The sequence below is a fragment of the Aulonocara sp. 'chitande type north' Nkhata Bay genome, linkage group LG1 (genome assembly GCF_057382095.1).
Source record: "Aulonocara sp. 'chitande type north' Nkhata Bay isolate Kocher_YH1m ecotype deep benthic linkage group LG1, A_spYH_male_GT1.1, whole genome shotgun sequence".
NCBI classification, from domain to species: Eukaryota; Metazoa; Chordata; class Actinopteri; order Cichliformes; family Cichlidae; genus Aulonocara; species Aulonocara sp. 'chitande type north' Nkhata Bay.
The window spans coordinates 7,773,679-7,797,661 of NC_141344.1; the positions used below are offsets into that span (position 1 = coordinate 7,773,679).

At 38.4% G+C, this 23,983-nt stretch overlaps 3 protein-coding genes across 4 annotated transcripts; 2 read left to right on the forward strand and 1 right to left on the reverse strand.

The window, feature by feature from the left end:
* Positions 1-2,479: 2,479 nt before the first annotated feature.
* LOC147338615 (uncharacterized) lies at positions 2,480-3,392 on the forward strand. Its single transcript, XM_086298338.1, has 2 exons — positions 2,480-3,232; positions 3,339-3,392. Exons 1-2 carry the CDS (start codon positions 2,480-2,482, stop codon positions 3,390-3,392), a joined length of 807 nt encoding a protein of 268 aa, XP_086154464.1.
* A 5,315-nt stretch (positions 3,393-8,707) lies between these two features.
* LOC147338616 (uncharacterized) lies at positions 8,708-9,600 on the forward strand. Its single transcript, XM_086298351.1, has 2 exons — positions 8,708-9,373; positions 9,514-9,600. Exons 1-2 carry the CDS (start codon positions 8,708-8,710, stop codon positions 9,598-9,600), a joined length of 753 nt encoding a protein of 250 aa, XP_086154477.1.
* Positions 9,601-10,425: 825 nt separating this feature from the next.
* LOC147338617 (aminopeptidase Ey-like) lies at positions 10,426-23,685 on the reverse strand. Of its 2 annotated transcripts, none has more exons than XM_086312216.1 (21): positions 23,501-23,685; positions 19,545-20,145; positions 18,583-18,725; positions 18,286-18,428; positions 17,589-17,715; positions 17,353-17,507; positions 17,153-17,266; positions 16,902-17,045; positions 16,435-16,500; positions 16,250-16,315; positions 14,687-14,859; positions 14,482-14,558; positions 14,263-14,396; positions 14,127-14,182; positions 13,888-14,035; positions 13,605-13,696; positions 12,256-12,366; positions 11,864-12,031; positions 11,512-11,652; positions 10,885-10,966; positions 10,426-10,764 (listed from the first exon to the last, which is right to left on the reverse strand). In XM_086312216.1, exons 2-21 carry the CDS (start codon positions 20,141-20,143, stop codon positions 10,606-10,608), a joined length of 2,898 nt encoding a protein of 965 aa, XP_086168342.1. In that variant the 5' UTR covers positions 20,144-20,145; positions 23,501-23,685; the 3' UTR covers positions 10,426-10,605. The 2 variants fall into 2 exon arrangements, with proteins under 2 accessions (XP_086168342.1, XP_086168421.1); XM_086312295.1 differs by having other exon boundaries at positions 23,651-23,670.
* Positions 23,686-23,983: the final 298 nt, after the last annotated feature.

Genomic DNA, 23,983 nt, shown 5'->3' on the forward strand with positions numbered 1-23,983 from the left:
ATGGGAAATTTATCATCTCTGTTATGTTCTAAATCTACCCCATAAAAAGCCCTCAGTAGGGCAATCGTTTTTATTTAAGGGGACAGAAGGCACACCGGTCTCCCCTTTGGGAGATATGAACTGGGGAAATGTTTGCCTTCTCTTTGAATATATTGGAACTAAACTGTGCTCACCTGGCCTTGCTTAAAGTGTACAAACACATAAAAATAAATGTCTCTTTCCAAAAATCTTCCTTTAGTTAAACATCCACAAACTTACTGTGAGCCATTTAATGCAGGAATTATTTCTACCAGCCTTATCCTTGAAGAAAAAGCCATGTATCTGTATGTGTAGAGAGTTTGTGGGTCTCACCCATCTCTTGGTTGGTGATGTGTAGTGGAAAGACAATAGTTCGTACGAGAAACTGTTCACAGTATGTGTGTATTATTCTAAGTACATTAGCCAAAATTTACGGAAAGATAAATTCTGTTTAGTTTTTCAAATGTCTTAATTTGGTACTTTTAGCACCATAAATCAAGTATAATCTCTCAAAAACTTGACAACTCACATCAAAAATAATGGAAATTACAGACCAGAGGAAAAAATAGAACACTTAAAGGGAATTTTGGGGTGAACTGTTCCTTTAATACCGAGCCTTTTCCAGGGAAAACACAGAAAGACTGGGGACACAGAGAGGTTACCAGCGACTATATTTTCCAGCATTCCTGGTTCTCACTGCTGAGGTGTGAAGTGACGCCTTCAGACTCATCAGTTCCCATGAGTGTGAAATAATCACACCTCAGCTTTAACTGGATAACAGAGGTTCATTAGGCTCCATTAAACCTCATTATATTTGCATTTTAGCCATTCAGGACATAACTTTTCTTCCTTGAAGCACATAAAAAAAAGAGCAGCGGTTTCAGTTCACCGATTGAGGTAAAGACAGAAGAGGATTGGCGCTCACGCCTGATTTGCTGTGACAATAAAATGATCACACAGGTGAGAAATGGTGGGATGTAAAATGAAGGAGATGAAGTGAAGAATAGAGGACGCTGTCAGGTTCAAGGCTAGAGAGAGGTGAGGAGAGGCAAAGACCTGTTGAAGCAGCACATCCACTGTTCAAATACATGCCACACATGATTAAAACAACACACAATCCCAGACTCTCGATTTAGCGTTTTCATTCTGCATGCCAGCTTTTAATATTTTACTTAATGTCATTCATTAGTGTTGTGTTTTAAGACATAAACAATATGTATACCCAATTCAAACCCTGCACAGACCAACCTGCTACATCTGACGTCAAAATGAATCAGATAAAATAATTTCCCCCAGGGATCAATAAAGTATTCTGATTCTGATTCTGATAATAGGAGCAGTCTAATATCTGGGCTTGCCTCAATTGGTTTAAATCCATAAAACATGCATTTAGGCATAAACTGCACTTCATAGAAAGAATTTAAGAGCTGATCGCACAGGGTGTCGGGGTTTACAGCCTCATGCAACATATTGCTTGGTTGCTGAAATACATGTTTAAGTGTTTGCATTATAAAAACCTGTTCTGAATGTAAATCTTGCATGTTACTGCCAAACTGTAACTAAAGAAGAACCCAACTTTGGAAACCCTAACCGAGAATTGAAAATGGAAATGGAAAGCTAAGTGGAAACTATAATATCAGTACTATAATAATTCTGATGTTGAATCAGATTTAGAAAATGTTATTGTTTTAATACTATCTATCTTTAGTACTATCTCTCATGCAGCTGTTGAAATTTAGCTCGTTGATAGATATTTGCTGATAATGGATCAGAATCCTGATTAAGTTCCACATACTTCTAATTTATAGTAAACGTTGACTTTTCTTGGTACTTTTGCAGATTAGTGTGAAGTACATATGCACATAACATCCATCTTCAGGAGCCAATGTAAAAAACTGTGGTTAAGTCAGCATACAGGCAGGTTTTTCTGTATCGTATATCATTGCTTTATTTCTGCAGTGTATGTCTTCTTCACACTCTTCTGTCATATTGTTGAGTGCGCTGACCTTTTCGCATGTTTGCTTGTGCGTGTGTGTGTTTGTTAGCAAGTGAATGTAAGAAAGAGAAATGAGATTATTCCAAACAAAGCCCTTAAACATGTGCAAAATGCATCAGGCCTGCTGCAGGGACAAAAAGCCAAAAAACCAAAATCTGTTTATTGTTTTCAGAAGGAGTCAAAATTCACACGTCGACTGCTGTAGCTCTGGGCTTTCCCAGATTCAGAGAAGAGGGAGAACCAGAGGGAGAGGTACAGAGACAGGGTCCCACTCATGATGTGTGTGTGTGTGTGTGTGTTCAGGGGCAGTAGCCTCTGCTTAGACAGTGATTGTGAGAATCTGTGAAGGTGTCACTTCGCACCTCTGTGGCCTGGCCTGGGCTTATAAAGCACTGGAGCAGAGCTGAGGAGCACTTAAAGCTTTCCAGTCTCTCCGGTCACACTGTTGAGACCCTTAAACACAACATGGATACCTCCTCAGTTCCTCACCTTGACTACAGTCTGCAGTACCAGTGGTTCTCCGACTCGGACCTCTCCAGCATCTCCTCCCCAGAGACACTTTCTCCTGTCCACTCCATGGACTCCAGCCTCTCTCCTGGCTACCAGCAGCTCCCACAGTGTACTCCCAAGGGAGCCAAAACCGGTTATTCCCAAAGCCTCAAGTCCTCACCGTGCTCCTTGTCCGGACGTGGGCGCAGGACTGGGAGGCCCACTCGGATCCGGAGCAAGCAGAGGGAGAGCGCCAGCGAAAAGGAGAAATTAAGGATGAGGGATCTGACTAAGGCTCTACATCACCTCAGGTCCTACCTCCCACCTTCAGTGGCACCTGCCGGACAAAATCTGACGAAGATAGAAACCCTCCGACTCACCATCCGCTACATCTCCTACCTCTCATCCCAGCTGGGCCTCAGCGAAGAGGTGCTGTTTCAGAGGAGGGAACGAGCAGACACCTCAGTCAGTGACACGTCATCCACTGACATCCTCAGCTACTTCCAGAGTGCTTCCACAGGAGGACAAGTGACTCAGATGCAGAGCCAGAATCTGATCCAGAGCAGCCTGTACCCAAAACCATGTCATAGCCAGAATACTGTGCTGCATTCTGGGAATTGTAGTATTGGAGTGGATCAGCACCACAGACCATACAATGAAGCTCCCCAGAGAGATATGAGCATGGACGGTATCCTACAGTCGCCTCCAGTGCCACAGCCTTCCTGTCAGGTTTGTGAATATTAAATCAGTCACATAATTCAGAATTCACTGTTTGTACAACAATTTTTTTTGCATGTTTCTAATACTAATATATCTTCCACTTTCTTCAAAACAGATGTGTGGCAAAGACTTCTGCACCCCGCTGGTTCCAAGGGAGTATTGGGGTTGAACGCTCCAATCTCTGTGTGATCCTCAGCAGAAAAAGACAACAAACTTTACTGTGTTTACTGCCTCACTGTGAATCAAGTTATTTATTTGAAATAATCATTCTAATTCTATCTTTTATTTATTTTCTCCTCTGAAAAATTCCATGTAAATATTGATATGACTAACAGTTATTTTTCTATTTCTGTATACCACTATTTATAATAAACCATTTAAATATAAAATATCTTGTCCGGATTCGAAGCTTCTCTTGCACAATACGCCAGTCAGTTTCTTTCATTCACATTTCATGTGCATGGATGAGGTGTGCACATGTGAAAAAGGAAAGACTGCAATAACACACAGCTAAATAAAATATAAGTGAGCGCACTTTTGACAATAAAAAACAAACATGTATGTTTGTGGTTATATTTTGTGTTCATTCTTGTATAATTTAGTACTGAGAAACTATATTAAACATGTAAAGCAGCATGGAGCTCTGGGGATTTACCAGAGGGCGCCCTCTGCTGGTAACAAATACAGAGGAGACGAGCCCATCTCCCACACTCATTTGTAGCTGTAATACTTTGAAAGGAACATATATATATATATATATATATATATATATATATATATATATATATATATATATATATATATATATATATATATATATATATATATATATATAGATATAGATATAGATATAGATATATATTCAATAAAATATATAATATTTCACAGACCTTAAAAAATAATTTTAGATGGGAATTTTTATATTATATTATATTATATTATCCATCCATCCATTTGCTTCCGCTTATCCTTTTGAGGGTCGCGGGGGGCGCTGGAGCCTATCCCAGCTGTCATAGGGCGAAAGGCGGGGTACATTATATTATATTATATTATATTATATTATATTATATTATATTATATTATATTATATTATATTATATTATAGCACTGGTTGAGCTTACATTCATTTGGGTTCAGGATTTGTTTGTTTCATTTCAGTTTTGTTTTGTTTTTTAATATTTAACAAGTTTTTATTATGGTTATGGTTAAGTTTTTATTACTTTTATTAAATGTTATCTGTAGGCTTTTTAGGTATTATAACATAGTAGATATTTGCCACTAGCAAATATAACTCATATATAGCATTATAGAAACATAGAAAGTCATGTACAGGTACTCCAGCTTCCCCCCATAGTCTAAAAACATGCATGTTAGGTTGATGTGTCATGGCTGTCTGTCTGCGTTGCCCCTGTGACAGACTGGCAACCTGCCCAGGTTTACCCTAAGCCACCTGGGAAGGCTCCAGCTGGCTGCAAAAATTAATTTAACTTATATTTTTATAGGGATAAGTATGTTACGTGAACTGTGCCACATTGAATGGCATTTATAGCCTTAACTAGTTTGCAAACACATACAGAAAAATATCAATAACATAAAAAGAAAATGATTTCCATAACAGCCCCTCACATCTTCCAGTAGATGACAATCCATAAATAATCATTACTTTTCATATGGATTTATTTCTCTTTTATTATTTTAGCCGTCATCTTCAAATTGAATCATGTTATCTTCATATCTTATTTACTTTTGCTCTTGTATCGCTCTGTCATCATTTTTTAGGTTATGAACACCAGACTGTAGTGGTGTAAGTTTGAATTGTGCTGTTTTGATTTCATTTTTTAAACTTTGCTTTAATTTCCCCGCACAACGTCTGTGTGTACAAAAGTTCTTTCTATATGAAACTGCCTGGCCTTATATTTGAATAACAGTTGTTTTTGTTTATTTCACATAAATGAGAAAAATAAAAATTTCATTTGAATATTACAAGTTCAGTCATCTTTCTTTAGTGCAAACACACACATATACCCTGGAAACTAGCCTTTCCAGAAGCCTCTTAAAAATATCTCTGTTGGGGGGCTAAAGTACTTGAAGAATCTCCACAACATGTCAGAGATCAGTCTCTGTGACTGGTTATCTAGTTTTCTTTTAGTGTATCTTTGTTAATGGGGCACTGCAAACACAGAGAGGTTCCTGGCACCACTGAGTCTAGACTAGGATCCCTCCCTGCTCTTTCCCTTTTCTTTCACCTCATGCCCTAATTACCTGCTAAGCCCACCGAGAACACTTTAATATTCATAGAGAATAGTGGATCTGCATATCAGGCTGGAGAATTAGGCCCCAGTGTTTCATTTGCCACCTACATGTGCTTCATTTGATATGCGAGCAGTAAGCCTAACACAAAGCCTAATATTCTCACTGAGGTCTTTCATCGTGGTAGAGTTAATAAACTCTGGGCTAAAAGGGTTTGGGATGAAAGGGTTAGCACCGCTGTGCTGATTATTCACTCATTACATGTGAGTAAACAACATCAGAGCTAATGTGGATTAAGAGAAGGAAGATCCTCTTTATCACCGGCCTGGGAGGGAAGAAGACAGTTGACAGCCGGGGAAAATCTGCAGAAGTTCAAAATGAAAAAGAAATTAATGAATAAAATGTGAATACAGAGTTGAAGCAAGTTCTGTCAAAAGAAAAATTATATATATATATATATATATATATATATATATATATATATATATATATATATATATATATATATATATATATATATATATATATATAGCACCTTTGTGTGCTTGTGCTAAAAAAGTAATTTGTATGTAACAAGAGCACTGGACCAGCTGGTAGTTCATTCGATATGTAACAGAAACACATGAATGAATAATAAAACATATATAAATCCAAACATATATAAATGCAACGTTTCTCCCACTGAAAATGCTACGTCTAGATGAACAGAATCAACTTTTAGAGATTTACTTAACTGGATGACTGAGCATGCATCAAGACATAAATGCAATGTTGTTTTTAACGGTGACTCGTGGCACAGGGTCAAAGGTCACTGTAGTCTTTAGTTGCTTACACTATGTCCCTTGTCTTTTCCTCAATAACAAATAAAAATTCATGAGGACTTAGAGAAAAAAAGGTCAGCCCCAATCAACAGAAATTTAAAATGCTTAATGTAACGTGCTGTAATGAAATTGCACTGTTCTGAGGGTGAACTGTAAAAAGTACATCTAAAATTTAAGGTTGCAACTGTGCCAACATTATCTTCACATGTGCATTTGCCGGTATGTGTGTGTTTTTACAGACTCTGTATGCAATTTTACTTGTGCCAACCTGTAGTGCTTCCCCTCTTTTGAATGTTGTCATTATGAACGTTGTCCTGAAGTGTTTTTGTCTTGTCTTTGTTATTTGATTACTGAGTCACTGATTTCATCACCACCATGGCCACCACGTAGATTTTGTTTCAATGGAACTTTTCAAAAATTCAATGAAATCTTCTACACGAAATCCCAAGTATTGTGCTATATTCCACAACAATAAGGACAGGATAGGATTCATAACACAAAACTACAAACTGAAATTTAAAGATCATTGTTTTATCATGTTAATAACTGAACTGAACTGAACTGAACGGTCTGTCAGTATAGTTTTGCTACAACTAAAGTACAGTTGTACAATTGTTCTACAAAGAAAAGAAAACAGAAGGCATGTAAACATAATTTTGGCACTAATTTATTATGCACCTGTCTGTACTTATTGTGTTGGTGAATGAGGAAAAATATTATCCAGAGAAATCATAAATATATAACAGTGGTATAACCAGTTGTTACAGCGTCACGGAAGTCCTCTCCCGGACTTATTCCTTCTTCCAGCTGTGGACTTTAATGTCTCTCATTTCAGTATAGCTCAGAAACTTTATTTCTAAGCAGATATGATCACATTAATATAGCATTCATAGTTTACCCAGTTTTTGGGAGTTCGAAATATATCCACACTTCAGCGAATGATAAAATAAGATGGAAAACACAACAGTAATTTATGTGAAACACTACAACTCCTGCCAGTGATGTTGTGATGGTGTCTTGCTTTGGATTGTGGGATGGCATTATTCGCTTTCTTCTGGAATGAATAAATACCGACACTCTGTTCATCTAGATCAGATGTCCAACTCATATTGTGGCTGTCACTTTGATACTTTATTGTTCCCTCATTAGGAACCTTCTTAAGCACAAAAGACTGCAATGTTTAAGTGAGCTGACTAGCTTAGTGTCTCCTAAAACCCTTTGAAGCTTAATTAATTTAAAAAAATCAAATCAAGTTTCAAAATAACCAAAGTTGACCAAGTTCTCAAACACATTATTCAATAGGCAACATCAGAAATATGTACAAAACAAAAAACATTCAAATGTAAATATAAAAAAAAGTGTTTTCTTTGAATTAAGGTGGCTGTTTTTCTTGGGGAAGTTTGTTGGTGGGTGCTGAGCGAAACGGGTTCGCACTTCCTAGACATAGGTTTCACCTCTGCTGCAGAAAAGGAGACAAATGTGACGCGCTGGTTTGTGGGAACACTGCTCAGGACTCAGATCCATGGTTCATGAGTGAAAACAAACCCACCAATGGGCAATTAGTGAAGGGATGTGATTGCGTGAATATTATGTGTTTGTAGTTATAGGTGTTATTGAGCATAATTAAGATGAATTTCAGATATATACTGCACAGCAACATGAAAAAAAATATCCACAATAATATCATACCTGTTTTTATTGTCTTGGCATTACTTCTTGACGATCCACAGTTTTACCTTCCAGAAGCACTGAGTACTGCTGCTGTCCAAACAGCTCAAGGTGCAAAATCCTCACACCTCACAGCTGCCCAGACACACTTCTTCCAGCCTGACCTCTGTTACCACATGCCAGAACTAAAAACAGTTAGTAATACACACAACAGCTACATCATCAGCATTTTTTAAAAGTAGGATCATATTTTGAATGGTCATTCAGTGAGCATCCATGAAGCAGAAATGCTGCAAGTGAACATTTTTCCTTTTGTGGAGAAATTGAGATGCGCTTTTGGTAACATACACATTTGCTGCTTCCAATCGGTGCCTTTGGGTTTTTTAATAAAATTCTAAGATTCAAAGAAGAACTTGTGACCCAGGTACAACCCCAGTCGTGCCAGGGTCATGTTCCCAGGCTGTGGGAGCATATAGTGTGAACCTGTAGAGTTTATAATGACCACGCAAGTTGCCAGGTTACACCTTGTGCTGAAGCATGCCAGATTCCCATGGGACCCCCTAGCCTAGGTGTCATCTGTGGTCCCAGAGTTTCTCAGGACCAGAGGTGGCTGTCAGAGGTGCAACCTCACACCTCCCACCACATATATGGAGCAGCCTCCATGTACCTCCTCAGTATCCTCTGCCTGCCTTACCAGCAACATACTAACAGCTGACTTCTCAAAGAAGAGCCTACAGCAGCCACAATGGAGGTATCCTACTTTTCTCCTCTCCCACTCCAGGAGAACTCTTTCCTCTTTGACTGCGAATCTCTGTTAGAAAAATCTCTGGCTTCTGATCCTGCCTCAGACGCTGGTTACAGCAGCACTGGCAACAGCCTGTCTCCTACTTCCTCTGTGGACTCCTTCTGCTTCTCCCCTACTTCCCTCCTAACATTTGGAAGTGAACAAGATCCCTTGGACTGCTTAATCTTTAATACCCCTGCAGCACCTCATCTCACTCACCAGACTCCACTCTGCTCCAAATCCTCTTCTGCAACAAAGAAGTCCAGATCCAGGTACCCGGGTAAAAAGCGCCAGACTGCCAGCGAGAGGGAGAAGCTGAGGATGAGGGATTTGACCAAGGCTCTGCATCACCTCAGATCATACCTCCCACATTCAGTGGCACCAGCCAGCCAGACTCTGACCAAGATTGAGATTCTGCGCCTCACCATTCGCTACATCTCTTTCCTGTCAGCCCAACTGGGCCTCAGCGAGGAAGTGCTGGAGCAGAAGAAATCCTCAAACTCAGTGGAGCATACCCAAACCTTCAACAATTTCCTGGGTCAGCCAGCAGCCAGTTACAGTCCCGAAGAGCCAAGCTGTAACACCATGAGCAAAGCCCAGCAGCCCTTTCTGCAGAATTCATATCAGGTATGTTAATATAATAAACATAACATATATTATTGAAAAAATATTTTCTATAAAGATTTGCAGCACAATTTTTGATTACATTCCAAAATGTTAAAGCTAAATGAGTTTCTAATAAAAAAAAAACTGTCTTCTGTTGTCAGGTTCCAGGTGGAGTTTGCTTGAATAGCGAGCAGTACTGGATGCTACAGCAACAAAACCAAAATGTCACCTTCTCTGGACTGTGTTGAGAGATGTGGTGATCAATCCACTGAACCCTTTTCATTGCAACAATGACAAGATTTATGCACAAAACCTCTGTTTTTCTTTTGTTAATTTTAACAAAATATGTATTCTAACGTTTTATTTTTGTATATAGATCTTTGTATTTATTGAACTTTCATATTGTGAGCAGAATAAACATTATTTATCAAATTAATCCTTGCTTCTTGGCTTATTGGTGCATTTACTTTTGGCATCATGAATGATGTAGACTTGTAGCTTGCCTGCCACTTCCTTCCTAAACAAACACTGCAGCTGCAGGACAATGAGGTGCTAAACAAGGAGCACATCCCCTCTAAAGTCTTTAAGGAAAGACCCCCACTGAGAGAAATGACAGCTGAACTAGAACCAGTCAGTCAGCACCCTTTAACATCCTGTGTAAACATTACTTGATGGCTGAGATCCTTTTTTTAAAAATTAATTAATTAATCAATGTTTGGGTCTGATATAATTTCAGACTTGACTGTTAAACAGACTGAGCGTGTCTCATTGGGATGCTTTATTTATACAATTTTGCCCCATCCCACTTGTAAGTTGATGCTTCACAGTGTGATCTATGATGCTGAACAGATGTCTGGAGCAAAGAACAACCAAAACTTTTCAAACATTCATTTCCAGTGTGGCATTTTGCAGACAAACTGACTCTTTTATCTACCCTCAGAATTACAAAAAGTAACAAATTAAGACTTCAAAACATTTTTTCTATGTACTTACATCTGCCTAATATTTAAAAATGGGGACGACAAGCTAACCCTATAACATATTAAAAGTTAACGTGCCAACACACACAAAAACCAAGAGAATTAATCAAATCCTTTTTTATTCTTAAAAAGCCTTTTTTAATCAAAAATTTACAATTAAAAAAATCTCCAATACATTTAAAATATACATATTTCAAAAATACATTTGCTTTCAGCAAAGTTAAAGATTTGAACATTTTTGACATTTAAAAAGTGAAAACTGTGTTTCAGTTATCAAACTGTCCCTGAGATTTCATTGGTGAACCAGTCAAACACTAGTTTCTTATTCAGAGCCAACCAGTCCATGTTGGCCTTGGTTCTCTCAAGCGCCTGCTCAAGAGATGAGGCAGCTGAGCCAAGTTGGTTTATGTTGTCTTCTTTAAACTGCAGCAGCTATAGAGGAAGAATGTGAAAAAACGGACATTTAAAACTGACACTAATTTGCTGTAATTGTAGCAATGTTAGCAAGTATTTAATTTTATCTGAAAATATGGAGGTGAAAAGAAAATGTACCTGCTTATACTCAAACTCAGAGGAGAAACGTTTGGTCACTCCATTAATAAGTCTTCCAAAGGACATTGATCCTCCACCATAGCTGAAGAAAAGGCAAACATTAGAGGGCTTTTATCAGTATGCAAACAGCTACGTATGACAACAGCTCTTTGGCTGTGCACGTTCATCCCAATATGCCTCCAGAATCAAGGAAATATCCATTTTTAATTTGTATTGCCAAATATTGTGCGTATCACATGAAATGTCATATGCATTTGCACTACTAGAAACTAGTGCAACTACAATTAAAGCGCTTTAACATGGTCCTTTGTCAGGTAAGTCCTGGAAAAGTTCAGGGATGCAATGCATGTGGGAAACTGGCTATGCTATGTAAAGCAGGGATAGCTCAGTAGGCAAAGTGGTCGCCCCATTAATGGAAGGATGGGGGTCAAATCTACAGAATGGCTACCCTGAGGTACCCCTGAGCAAGGTACCGTCCCTACACACTGCTCCCCGGGTGCTGGATTGGTGGCTGTCCACTGCTTCACTGAGTGAATGGGTTAAATGCAGAGAGTAATTTCCTTACAGAGGATTACTAAAATATGCATAGTATTGTACATATTATTATTAAATAAGGAGAAAACTCACTTATTGAAAATGTGATCCCAGTTGGCTCTAATAAAGTCCCAAGCCAGGGGCTGTCCAATTGGATTACCGGCAATGTAATTGATGGTGAAGGTGGCATCCTGCTTACGGATCATCTCTGGGACCAGACAGTATTCCAGATACCTAAAAGATCATTTACATAATAATATGGATTAATAAAATATTCTGACTCTGATTCTGATTCTGATAAAACACAATTACAGTGAGGCTGAAAGACAAAATGCATCATCAAAGGTGTTGTAAAAGTCACTCAGACCAGTCTGTAAAATGTTATATTACCTAAGAAGTACCAAATGAAAGGGCAGAGCGTTACCCAGCTGCTATTGCAACTGACCTGTTCAGCAGCCAGGGCTGTTTGGTGCAGGACAGAGCATACAAAAGTTTTTCAGCCTCCGAGGCAATGGTAGCATTCCTATACATTCCCCAGGCAAAGTCCCACTCCACCACTCCTCCTTCAGCAATTGCACTGCAGTACACTGTGGTCCTCAAGTTGGGGCTAATCCTGGATGGTTTGAACAAGACAGGAAAAAAGGTGATAACAATCACTGCCCAAAACAGAATCATACATGTCAGATCAGAGCTAAAATGTTTGGGAAATGTATATCTAATAAAAGTTAAAGTATGGTAGTGAATACCTATAGTGTAGGCAAACATATGAAGTAAGAATATATGATTATACAAGAAGCAAAGGGGATGACTATAAGTAATAATTGTTGTTTAACGTACTTGTTATTATCAGGGTTGTCCATCCACTCTTTGAACCACGCTGTTGTCAGTTCCTTACAACCCTCCACTCCTGTGCTGCAGCCCCAGGAGAGTGCGTTCACCTGATTGTACCTGGATGTAAGCGAGTCAGGAGAATGCAAACATTAATGACGCTATCCATTAAGACGAGGCATAGCCAAAGACACATGGCTCAAAATGTATTTCACATTTCTGAATGCTAGAAGTGTGGAGCATGCAAAGTGTTTAACTGACTGCATTCAGGGCTCTGCGAGTACCCAAAAGTACTGTAGTACTCATAATGGAGTGTGGAGTGCTGCACATTTCACACTCTCAGTGGATGTTAACCTTGCTATGTGGCAAAAGAGAATTCAGGGACCACCAACCAGTGTCTAGACACCAGGAGGAGTAAAATTTGTCAAGGTCATGCTAACCAGGTAGCTTTCAGCAGCAGAGACAATGTGAGTTTGTAGCCACACTAGCAGATATACTCTGCAGAAAAGCAGATAAGCTCTTTCTTCAGTCTCCTTTTTTCACTCACTATAAGTTTATACACCTCTCTGTATTTAATCATTTGTTATTATTAATCTCTTGCTCTCTTCCACAGCATGTCTTTTGTCCTGTCTTCCTTCCCTCACCCGGCCTGAGCCTTGTTCTATGGCAGGTTTCTTCCTTCCCACAGTTGCCAAAGCATTTCATCATGGTGGGGGGTTTACATGATTGCTGGGGTTTTTTCTGTTGTATTACTGTTGGGTCCACCTTACAATATAAAGTGCCTTGAGGAGACCGTTATTGTTGTGATTTGACGCTGTTTAAATAAAACTGAATCGAATTGAACTGAAGCTAAATGCTATCTGGCAGTGCTAATACGCAGAATGTCTTTAACACATTCACATCACATGGTTTATTATATCATCATGCTAATATGTGCTAATTAACAATATAAGTTCAGTATAGCTGATTTGATTTCCTTTTGGGTCACCAAGAAAAATGATCTGATAATGCTAAAAAGATCATTGCAGCACTAATAGCTCAAGTTAATGGAAATCATTGAGGACACACAAAGCGAACTTGATGATAACTGACCAGATTAGGTTAGCTTATAGAAATGCAGTGGTGGGAGAGAAAGGGAAGAATTATGTGCAGACTTGATCAATGATTGTTGTGAACACTTTCAAGAGATATGTGAAATACTGTGTCTTACATGACATTGACGGCACATTCTTTGCAAACTGCAGGCTTTTGCAACTGGGATAATAAGGTTTATCTAGCCTACAATGTAATTGTCATTCATGGCATTTATAACATGTTCAAAAGAGTAAAAAAGACAGGCAGCAGGTTAACATCCTTACTGGTCGGTGTGCTTTTCAGGGATCTTTGTCCAGTTGGCAGTGAGATCTTTGAAGTGTTTAAATAGAGGGGTGACCTTTTTATTTATGTAACCCTGAGGAATGAAGATGAAACAGTTTGTTTACTGTGCAGAAAAAATGATCTACGTTTGATTGCCACTGACTCTTCTACTTCTATGATTAACTTACACGATTAATCTCAAATCATCATTGTTCCAAAAACTTGTTTGGATTAATTTATTGATGATGTACTGATGATGATGAGCCTTAAAGTTTTCCTACAAACCTGCATGGGTCCGTACACTTCGCTGCGGTCAAACATGAGGACGAAGTAGTCCAAGTTGCGAGTGGCCGTCTGCCAGGGCATGTACTCCAATTCCGCGTTGAGGAACCTCGTAGTGCTCAGAGCCAGAGTTGTGCTGACTATCTTCGCCCTAAAAATAACCCATACAGCTGTTCAGTTGTTTATTTCAGTATTTAGCAGTACTGCTAAAAATAAAATAAAATCAAAAAGCATGGCCTCACCTTGCCAGGTTAAATGCATCGTCAATAATCTGAGCGCGGTTGATCACTGGAATAGCCTAAAAGGCACATTAAAAAATTAGTTTGGAGGCAATCGTAGCTATTACGAGATGACGCAGAGGTATTCTAGGTGTTATACCTGATGTTGGGTGCTCAGCTTGGTGAGGATACGGTCCCAGTTTTCAGAATCATAATTTACTCTATAAAAGCCCTTCATGTCTATGTTGGCTATCAACCATTCACTAGCACCAATCGTCATGTCTGGGTTTGTTGCTGTTTGGGTGAAGATTAAAAACGAATTAATCGTTTTAATTTATCTTTGCCAAACTACAGTGACCCGAAACACAGTAAATCTTACCTTCTTTGGTAAGAAGCCAGTACTGATCTTTAGCTGCACCAGTCTTAATCCAGGTAATAGGGACAAACCACTCATAACTGGAGCCACATCAGCCAGACACACATGTAAGTAAATAAGGTGAGAGAAGAGAGCGGGTGATTTTAACATGACATGATCAGAACATGTTAAAAAATGTGCTCATGAAACATGAAAAAAAGGATCATACTTGAACTCTGAAGGTACGTCCACCACAGAATCTGGGTTCAACAGGAAGTGCTTCTGAGAGATTTTTCCAGTACTGGTGTCGATGGTGACCACTGGGAATCCCATCTGTAGGATCCACCGGTTCATAATCACTTCCACAGAGTGGGGCAGCTGTATGCCAGCATTATCCACTGCCTGATAACAAGAACAACCGAATTAATATAATAGTATAACAATCTGTGTGTCAGCTCCTTTTCACATTTCAGTATGGTCAGTAACAAAGAATATTTTTGATATTTTTTTCAAGTATAAGTCATCATCGTTTATTTATTTATTATCGTAAATGATGAAGTCATCGCACTTTTAAATTGCTCATCTCATACTCTGCAGTGATCTTTGTGTTGCAGTCACTAGTTCAGCATTTTTTTAAGTACATTTAAACTGGGTGGAAAGCTATAATATAGTAGAAACATTAATGTTATTTATACAGAAATGGAAGGAGGCCATTCACGTTCTGAAACACGGTCTGAAACAATTTGTTTTCTCTCTCTTTTGGACCCATTATACTCGCAACGCACAAGCCTCATTTTGGAGTTTTTTTTGGCTGTGCACCTCTCAGTTTTTGTAATCTGACTTCTTCTTCACTACTATCAGCTCCACACGAAACCTGTTATTCAGGCAAATACTGCAGCAGTACAGCCAGTTTGGCAGATTTTTCCCTTTCCCTCAAAACACTCCAAAGACATTTGTATCTTGTCCTCTTTTCAAACAAGGAACCTTTCCATAGGCAGATGTATAAACCACCACAGAGATGTGGCACCCTCAATGTTCATGCACAGCACGACTGATATGGTGGGTTAATGGACCCTTAAGGATACCCTGCCTTTGAACTCACTCTGTTCTGATGAGTTACCCCACACAATCCAAAGTTTTGATTAAGACATTGTTGGGTTGTCTGTACTCTGAGTGTGCCTGAAATAACCTCATTAACATTCAGAAGTAAGACAAGAAAAAACGGACTGAAGTGGAGCGTTTAAAGCAATCTGAAGCCAGATCTTTCAGCTTAGTTGGATTAGTTGTTCATACATGGACCTCTTTCTTTAAAACGTGGCCATGTTTAAAATCAACATCCTCCTGTTTTAACAGAAATGTAAAAGAAAAAGCAGTATGCATGTTTGTTGCTGGAATAAAAAACCCTGCAAGAACCTACAAACTCTAGACAGAAGGTTTCTGACTGGGTTAGAACCGAGGACCCACTTGTGATGAGGCCACAGTGCTAACACTGAGCCATGCTCCCTATAGTCCCACTCACTACAATACCCATAGTTCTTGGCTCCATCACACAATTTGCTTCAGAGGATAATTGATCCAGTTATATTAGGACATATGAGGAAACATCTTGCTGTTGTTATTCTTTTAATAGTCTTAATATAAATTAATAATAAAATAAATATAATATGACATTTTCCTTTTTAAATCATATTTTCATATTTAAATAATAATAAATAAATAAATAAATAAATAAACCAACAAATGAATGAATACATTTTAAAAAATACATTTTTTTTAAGTGTTACAAACTTACCGTTTGCAGGTTCTTCCACAGGTCTTGGTAGACTGTGTTTTTATATTTGAACTCTTCTAAATACATCTGTAGACAAATTATGAATGACTTAGATTGATGCATGTCAATAAAATGCTGATATGAGCACATTAACATTTCTCCTGATTTGTGGACAGAACCTTATAAGTTGAATTAACAGTACTCACACTGAGTCCATTTGAAAAGACCTCCTCGGTGATGAAGCTGGAGAGCATCCTGAGAACTGCAGCTCCCTGTGAAGAAACATATCAGCTGTTAAAAGAACTACCAAAAAAGTCCAGTTATGCTCATTTTTAAACTCTTGGGAAAGAATCTGCCATTATACCCTTGATTGGAGTACTTTTTTGTACATTAACGATTTAAGTTGTGATCCTCTAGTGATAGCTATGTAGCTATTGATTATATGTCGATGCACATGGAAGTAGATTTGTATATGTAAGTAACAGTCAAATCAAATCAAATACGACTATAGTAGTCATCTTCAGGTCCAGTAATTGAACCCATATTTCTGAAAGTGAAGTTCCTAATGAAGTTGTCCTAACAACACACTGGGTCAGTAACTTGATTAGTGGAGCTTGAAGAATACAACACACTGGGTTACTGTAGTTTAGTTCTGTTGTAAATTACACTGCACCTTGCTGTATGTGATGGAGTCAAACAGTGCATTTATGTCCTCTGGTCTCATGACGTCCGCCTCTTTGGATGAGAGGGGATGGGAAGAGGCCAAAGCGTCCACAGCCATCACACCAATGATCTCGTTCAAAACTATTAAATCGCTCTGGAAAAGACATGGAGAAATATTTGTACTGTGTTCCAACCAGACGCATTATTAAATTTTAAATTGACCTCTGCGTAAAACTACAACAACAACAACAAAAAACTCACCATATTCCAGTCTGGCTCTGTGTAGTTGGCTCCAAGATAAGAAACGTAGGTGGCAAATCCCTCATTAAGCCACAAGTCATTCCACCACCTCGTGGTCACTAAGTTTCCAAACCACTGTGAGGACAAAGCTTCATGTCACTGTATTGGTTTGTAAACATATTTTAGTCTTACCATATTTACAGTTAAGGTTTGTTAGGTACCATATGAGCCAGCTCGTGGGAGATGACTGTTGCCACCCACTCTTTATCTCCGTTAGATGACACTGCAGGATTGTATAAGAGCGCAGTCTCTCTGTAGGTGATCAGACCCCAGTTCTCCATGGCTCCAGCACTGAAGTCAGGCAGAGCGATCTGGTCTGAAATTTATCAAAGATGTCATTTTTGGATTATATATGGTCCTTTTTGTTGTTGTTTTCCTAGGTATTTGTTGTTCTCACCTGACTTTTTAAGGGGGTAGGGAATTTTGTAGTACTTCTCAAAGAAAGACAGTATGGGTCCAGTCTTCTCCAGAGCATATGCACCCTGGCCCTCATCTATAGCCTTCCTGCGAGCCCAGATCCTGATCTGAAAAAGGGAAAACAGCTGTATTAACCAGACAGAAGGAAATGCATGTGGACCTGAGAGCTGAAGTGAGCTCTGAGTCCAGCAGAGGGCAGCAAACAATCACTGTGACCAGCAGAGAGGGAAAACAGCCGCTCTCGTGATGTAAAAAAAAATCCATTACATTAAAGGCCAGGTTTAGGTGAAAATAACTGAGTATTGCTGTGATTATTTTCAGTTTAATACATTTCTTCCAAGAACTAATGCAGCAATTATTCTCTCTGAAAATAGCACCTATTATCTCTGATAGTTTACTTCAACATCCATGATTTATCCATTTCAGCCTATGCACCAGAATCCAGAGCAGAAATGAGCATTGCATATATTTTAAAATCTTTTAGATGAGGCCTCACTGCTCTAATTTTAATTCAAACTATCATGAGCACAGATCAACTTGAATTATCGGGCCTAACATAGACCAGAGATAGTAGTTTATTTATTTATTTTAATCTATTTAAAAGGAACCAAAAATATTAAATAATATGTTGCCATTAGTTTCTGTGATTCTAACTGAAAGCTTTAGTAAATACTCACCAAAACCTCTGCACCTAGATCTGACTGAATGAATCCAAAGTCACACACAACAAAAGCCAGCAGGTAGGTTGACATAATCTCTGTGGGTCCAAAGCTTGTCTGGATTAAATTCAAACCATCCGGAGTGGTGATGTTTATAGGTTCTGTTTTGGGGTCAGAGACAGCTCCGTATTAATGATAAATGAGGAAAACAGAGGAAAATAGACAAAATGTAATTGAGATTAATTTAAAGTCGTCACACGGGGGCAGTTGATACGTTAAATGTTGCTCTGAACACTAAACAAGAATAGAACTTGCCATAGTTCATGGAGTTAGACAGAGCCACAGTCCCGTGAGGGTGAATGAGAGTCATGTGGAAGACGGCTTTCATAGCTGGTTCATCGAAGCAGGGGAAGGCTTTCCTCGCGTCCGTTGGCTGCATTTGAGTCGTGGCCAAAATTCTGATAATGGAAGAAGAGAGAACGTAATAATTACATCCACATAATCGAGTCAGGTGTTGAATTCTTTTTGACGTACTTGATTTTCTTTAAATGGAAAGTTTAAAACAAACTTGACCGTGACTTTCATTAAATCCTTATCAAGATGAGTGTTTTGTATTTTAAATCCTACACATATCAGCTTTAATTACAGAGGTCCAAAAGCAAAACTTGGTTTTGTATTGAATTCTTATTTGACTTCATTTCATAATATTAGTGGTTTTGTTAAAACTACATTGGTTGATGTCCATGAATCATAGCCTGGCTGTGAAGGTGCTTGCATTTAGGCTCCAAGTGATCATATACAATACATACGGTTTTGTTTTTTGTTTTTTTTGTTTTTCACTTTAATAAATATATATTTAAATTACCATAAAGTGATTGTGATTACACAATTAAATCTTTACATTTTTAAAATGATTAAAAATGAAAACATACAGTGGTTTGATTTAAAGTAAAGTTATTCTAAATGTATTAATTCATGCATTTACTTTTAAACTAGTGCACATCTGATATTTCATTAATGGTGGGAGAACAGTTAAAATTAAGGAGTGGCTATTAGGTAATACTTAGATGCAACAGTCTTAAATTTGGGAATGAGGCAACTTGTTAGACATTACAAATTAATTTGTGAGCTTTTAGCTGTTTCCCCATGTTTACAATCTTAGTTTAACATTCTGTCATTTAAATTTTAGAAAGAGCAGAGGACTTGTCCAACTTGCAACACTTTGCTCATTTGAATCATGTCATGAACTTAAGCTTAATAAAAAAAGAAGTTCATACTTTCGCACGCCGTCTTCATAATATTCACTCCTGTAGAATCCTCCCAGGTCATCAGCCAGCTCTCCGACAAACTCTGTGAAGAGCTCATAAGTGCTGCCGGCCTGCATAGGGCTGCTAAGCTGGATCACCAGATACTGAGTAGGAACCTCCAGCCAACTCTTTTTCAGCTGGGGTGCAGAGGCTCCATCCACAGCTTTCAGCTGTGCGTGGTATCCGTCAAACATTGTGAAGTTCAGCTTGTTGGAGTGGATGAGAATGAGGTCAGTCTCGTTCACGCATGTGAACAGCACCGTGGAGTATCCGCTGAAGATGTAGAGGCCATCAGGGTTGGGAGTCAGCCGGGGCCACAGGGTCACATTGTATGAGATAGGAGACAATGAATCTGGAAGTCTGTAGTGCTGCCAGGGCTCTTTTGGGGTGGAGGGTGTGGTGGTCTGGGTGCCAGGTCCAGCAGTCGTTCCAGTCGCCGGAGTCTCTTGATTCTTTGATTTCTCCTGAGCATAAACAACTGAGAGGGCTATGATGGTGGCCACAGCACTGATGGCTACAACCACGCAGACCACTGCCACCACTTTGCTGATGAAGAAGCCTTTACCCATGTCTTCACCAGAGAAGAAGAGAAAGACAGAAATTAGGGAATGATTGTAATTTATATCCTACCTTGCTGGATTCAAAGTTAATGATTCATTTCCTGGGCGGAGAAAATGTCCTGAAGTCAAAAATGTTGAGTTGTAAAAAGTTCCAGCGATAAGAGTAAGCTCTACTAATCTTTAAACTTTTTATCTGCATAAAGGCTCTGAACAAAGGCCCTCTGTAGAAACTGGCCTGTTTCGTCTCTGTGTGTTGTAAACTATGTGGTGGGAGATCTGCGGCAGAGCCTCCTATGTGTCTGTCTGCATATGCGTCTGTGCATAATTTTCAAACGTCAAGTCAAGAAGCCAAAATTACATAATGAAATAGGCTAAGTATGGGTTTACACAAGGCCATAAACTTTTATTTTTTCCCAAGATGCTGTGAAAAATCTAAATTTACTCCAGCTAAGTGACTGGAGATGTTAAAAAAGAGAGAAATTGTAGGGTTAGAAATGAAAACACATGCCTTTTAGATTAGTTCAACAGTATATTGTTGAATTTCTGGATTTAGGTCAACAAGGAGAAGGAGAAAAGCAAAAATGAGTGTCACTTAAACAGAAAGCATAGGTATACTGTTGGCAACGTCATTTCAGCGTAAGTGAGTCATGTATCTTTAAAAGTTTACTGTAATAATGAGATGTGGTTTATGAGTCAATCAGTGCTGAGAAGCAGCTCAGCACCACCGTAGTTACTACATCACCCACGCCACACCCAGGATGCGTTCATTCAGGTTGTTTTGCCACCAGCACAGGGTGATGCATTTCTCTGTAATACATTAGCTATTATGATATCATATTACATCTACAAAAATCTTAGTAGTCACATCTGAGTTGCTTCAGATCCATGTGACTAATGTGTCACATGGGTCTGTTTCTAATGGCCTAACAACGCAGGAGTCAGAATAAAGGCTTACAGAAACGGTATTGGGGTAGCTGGTCCCCATCTGAAAATATTCACTATTCATTGAGGCACAACTTTATTTTTATTCCATGTTATTTGGCGGCTGTAGAGCAGGCATATGCCACACAGTTCTTTTCATAACTGCTGCATATTATACAGCATTTGTGTTTATTCCACAACGGTTTTGTAATGTTTTCCCGTATGTCCTCAAAAAGGCAAAACTCTGCATTCAAGGCTCCAGTAGCACTGCATGAGAAGTCCAGCTGCATGTTTATTTAACTTGAGCGATTTTCAATTTTTTCTTACTTATTATCACCAAATCCCATAAGTTTCACAACCAGAAAGTTGTTTCTGGAAAGTGAGAGTGTAATCATTTTTCTTCTCTGTCACTGCTTTTTAATAAACTGGTTCCCATATGTTCAAATATTATCCATTGTAACTGTGAATCAAGGGAGCTTAACATATTTATTGCAATTCATTGTTGGTTTTGGCCTTTTAGTGATATTTGTCAGCTGGAAAATGTTGTGGTTTTATCTGCAAAGGATGGCAACGTGCTGTCACCATCCAATGAGGCAGATCAAATTCACACAGTGGCCTCTGTTTAGGGTAGATTCATAATCATATTGTGGACATAATATACATTTATATTATCCAGCCCCCTCTGCACTGAGCAACACGAAGCAAAATAATCTTTTTTTCTTAAAAGATTCACTATTTTTAATCTGAAACACATAACAGGACCAAAATCTTACATGTATACAGGATTATATTTAGCAGCTACCCATGCATTCAAAACAATTCATGAGTTTTTCAGGCTATTTTCCCCAAATTAGTGTTTTTCTCACACCAGTCAAGGATCTCCAGTTTACATGCATGAACCTAAAGTTCCATCTTGTCTAAAATATGAAAGTTGTACATACAGTGGCTTGCAAAAGTATTCGGCCCCCTTGAACTTTTCCACATTTTGTCACATTACAGCCACAAACATGAATCAATTTTATTGGAATTCCACGTGAAAGACCAACACAAATTGGTGTACACGTGAGAAGAGGAACGAAAATCATACATGATTCCAAACATTTTTTACAAATAAATAACTGAAAAGTGGGGTGTGCGTAATTATTCAGCCCCCTTGAGTCAATACTTTGTAGAACCACCTTTTGGTGCAATTACAGCTGCCAGACTTTTAGGGTATGTCTCTACCAGCTTTGCACATCTAGAGACTGAAATCCTTGCCCATTCTTCTTTGCAAAACAGCTCCAGCTCAGTCAGATTAGATGGACAGCGTTTGTGAACAGCAGTTTTCAGATCCTCGGACTTCTATTGGTCTTTCACGTGGAATTCCAATACAATTGATTTATCTTTGTGACTGTGACAAAATGTGGGAAAGTTCAAGGGGGCCGAATACTTTTGCAAGCCACTGTATCATTTAGAGCTGGATTTATATGAAATATGTTTCACTCACAAAAATATTTTCTGATTTATGTAGGAACAGAAAAAATGCTTTGACTCCAATATAACAGTAAACTGAAATGAGAGTTTTGTGCTTGTCTCTATACATTGCTTAAATAATTTTTCTGGAAAAGTATGCAAATCGTTGCAGTTAATGAGATAACTGTCCAATGTTTCTATGATGCAAAATAAATTGTTTAAATGTACATTTTATCTTTGATCTTTCTCCCTACCAAGTAGCAGACATATGTGGACATTGTTTTCCAGCCTCAGGCAGTGATAGACTTTAAAAAGAGGCCCTTTAACATTTAAAGTTTATTAAAAGTTGTCTTTTTGGGATTTTACAAAGACTTTAATTCAGTCCAGTTCAACTGATTATCAATCCTTTGGGCCTTGTTTACTCAGAGCGCAATTTTTTGTTGACTAGATGTGTGAAAAAAAATGTCAAGATAGTACAAACCCATCAAGACTAAAATGGGGTTAAATTTGGTTCAAAAACGTTCTGGTGGTCATCTAATGTGAAGTGTCCTTAAACTTTTAATATTTTAGACATGTTCTTCAAAGGTTTTTCATCTTTCACGTTTACATATTTGGCAGCGTTCTCTTGATCATCTTATGAATGAGTTTTGCTGTGTGGGTGGTCTTAAGTGTGAGATCTAAAGTGATAACCCAAACACTACTCTCAACCCTCTCTTATGAAGAAAAGCGAAAAAGATCTTCTTTCTCTATCCTTCTTTTTCTATTTTAAAGTAGTTTTTGCACTAAAACAAAAACATTTTTTGATGCATATCACTTCGGATAGTCTTGCTTTTTTCATACTTCACGGTTGAAATGGTTAAACAAAGTGCACGTGCACACACACACACACACACACACACACACACACACACACACACACATAAAAATGACTAAAAATACATTGTAACTCTAAACCTTCAGCTAGAAACACAAACAGTAGAACATTTTTCTTACCTTGAATTTACTTAGCATCAAGTCACTGGTTTCAGTTTCCTTTTCACCTGTGGATCCAACTATCTTGTTGTCCTCCAAACTTTGAGCAAAGCGGCTGCTTAACCAGAATAAATATGTCCTGTTATTTTGATGATAAAGGAAAATACTTACTGAATCAGCTGGGACTTTCTCAGATTTGAGCCGACAGTGACTGCGTACAAATAACATTGGAAGCTATTACACAAGCACTGATGTCATAAAGCCAGAACTGCAGATACTTCTGGACTTGTTGTGTCTTGTCTTGATAAGGTCAATGTTATGTTTACTGGCATTTCTCCAGCACACCTGTGTTCCAGGTATTTCATGATAGAGGTATTATTACTATTACAATTACGTTAATACTATAATGTTCTATCATATCGATTTTCCATCTGTATTCTTTATTGTGTGGATATTGTAGATATTGTGTAATGCACTACATTACAGATGCAGGAATACACCGCA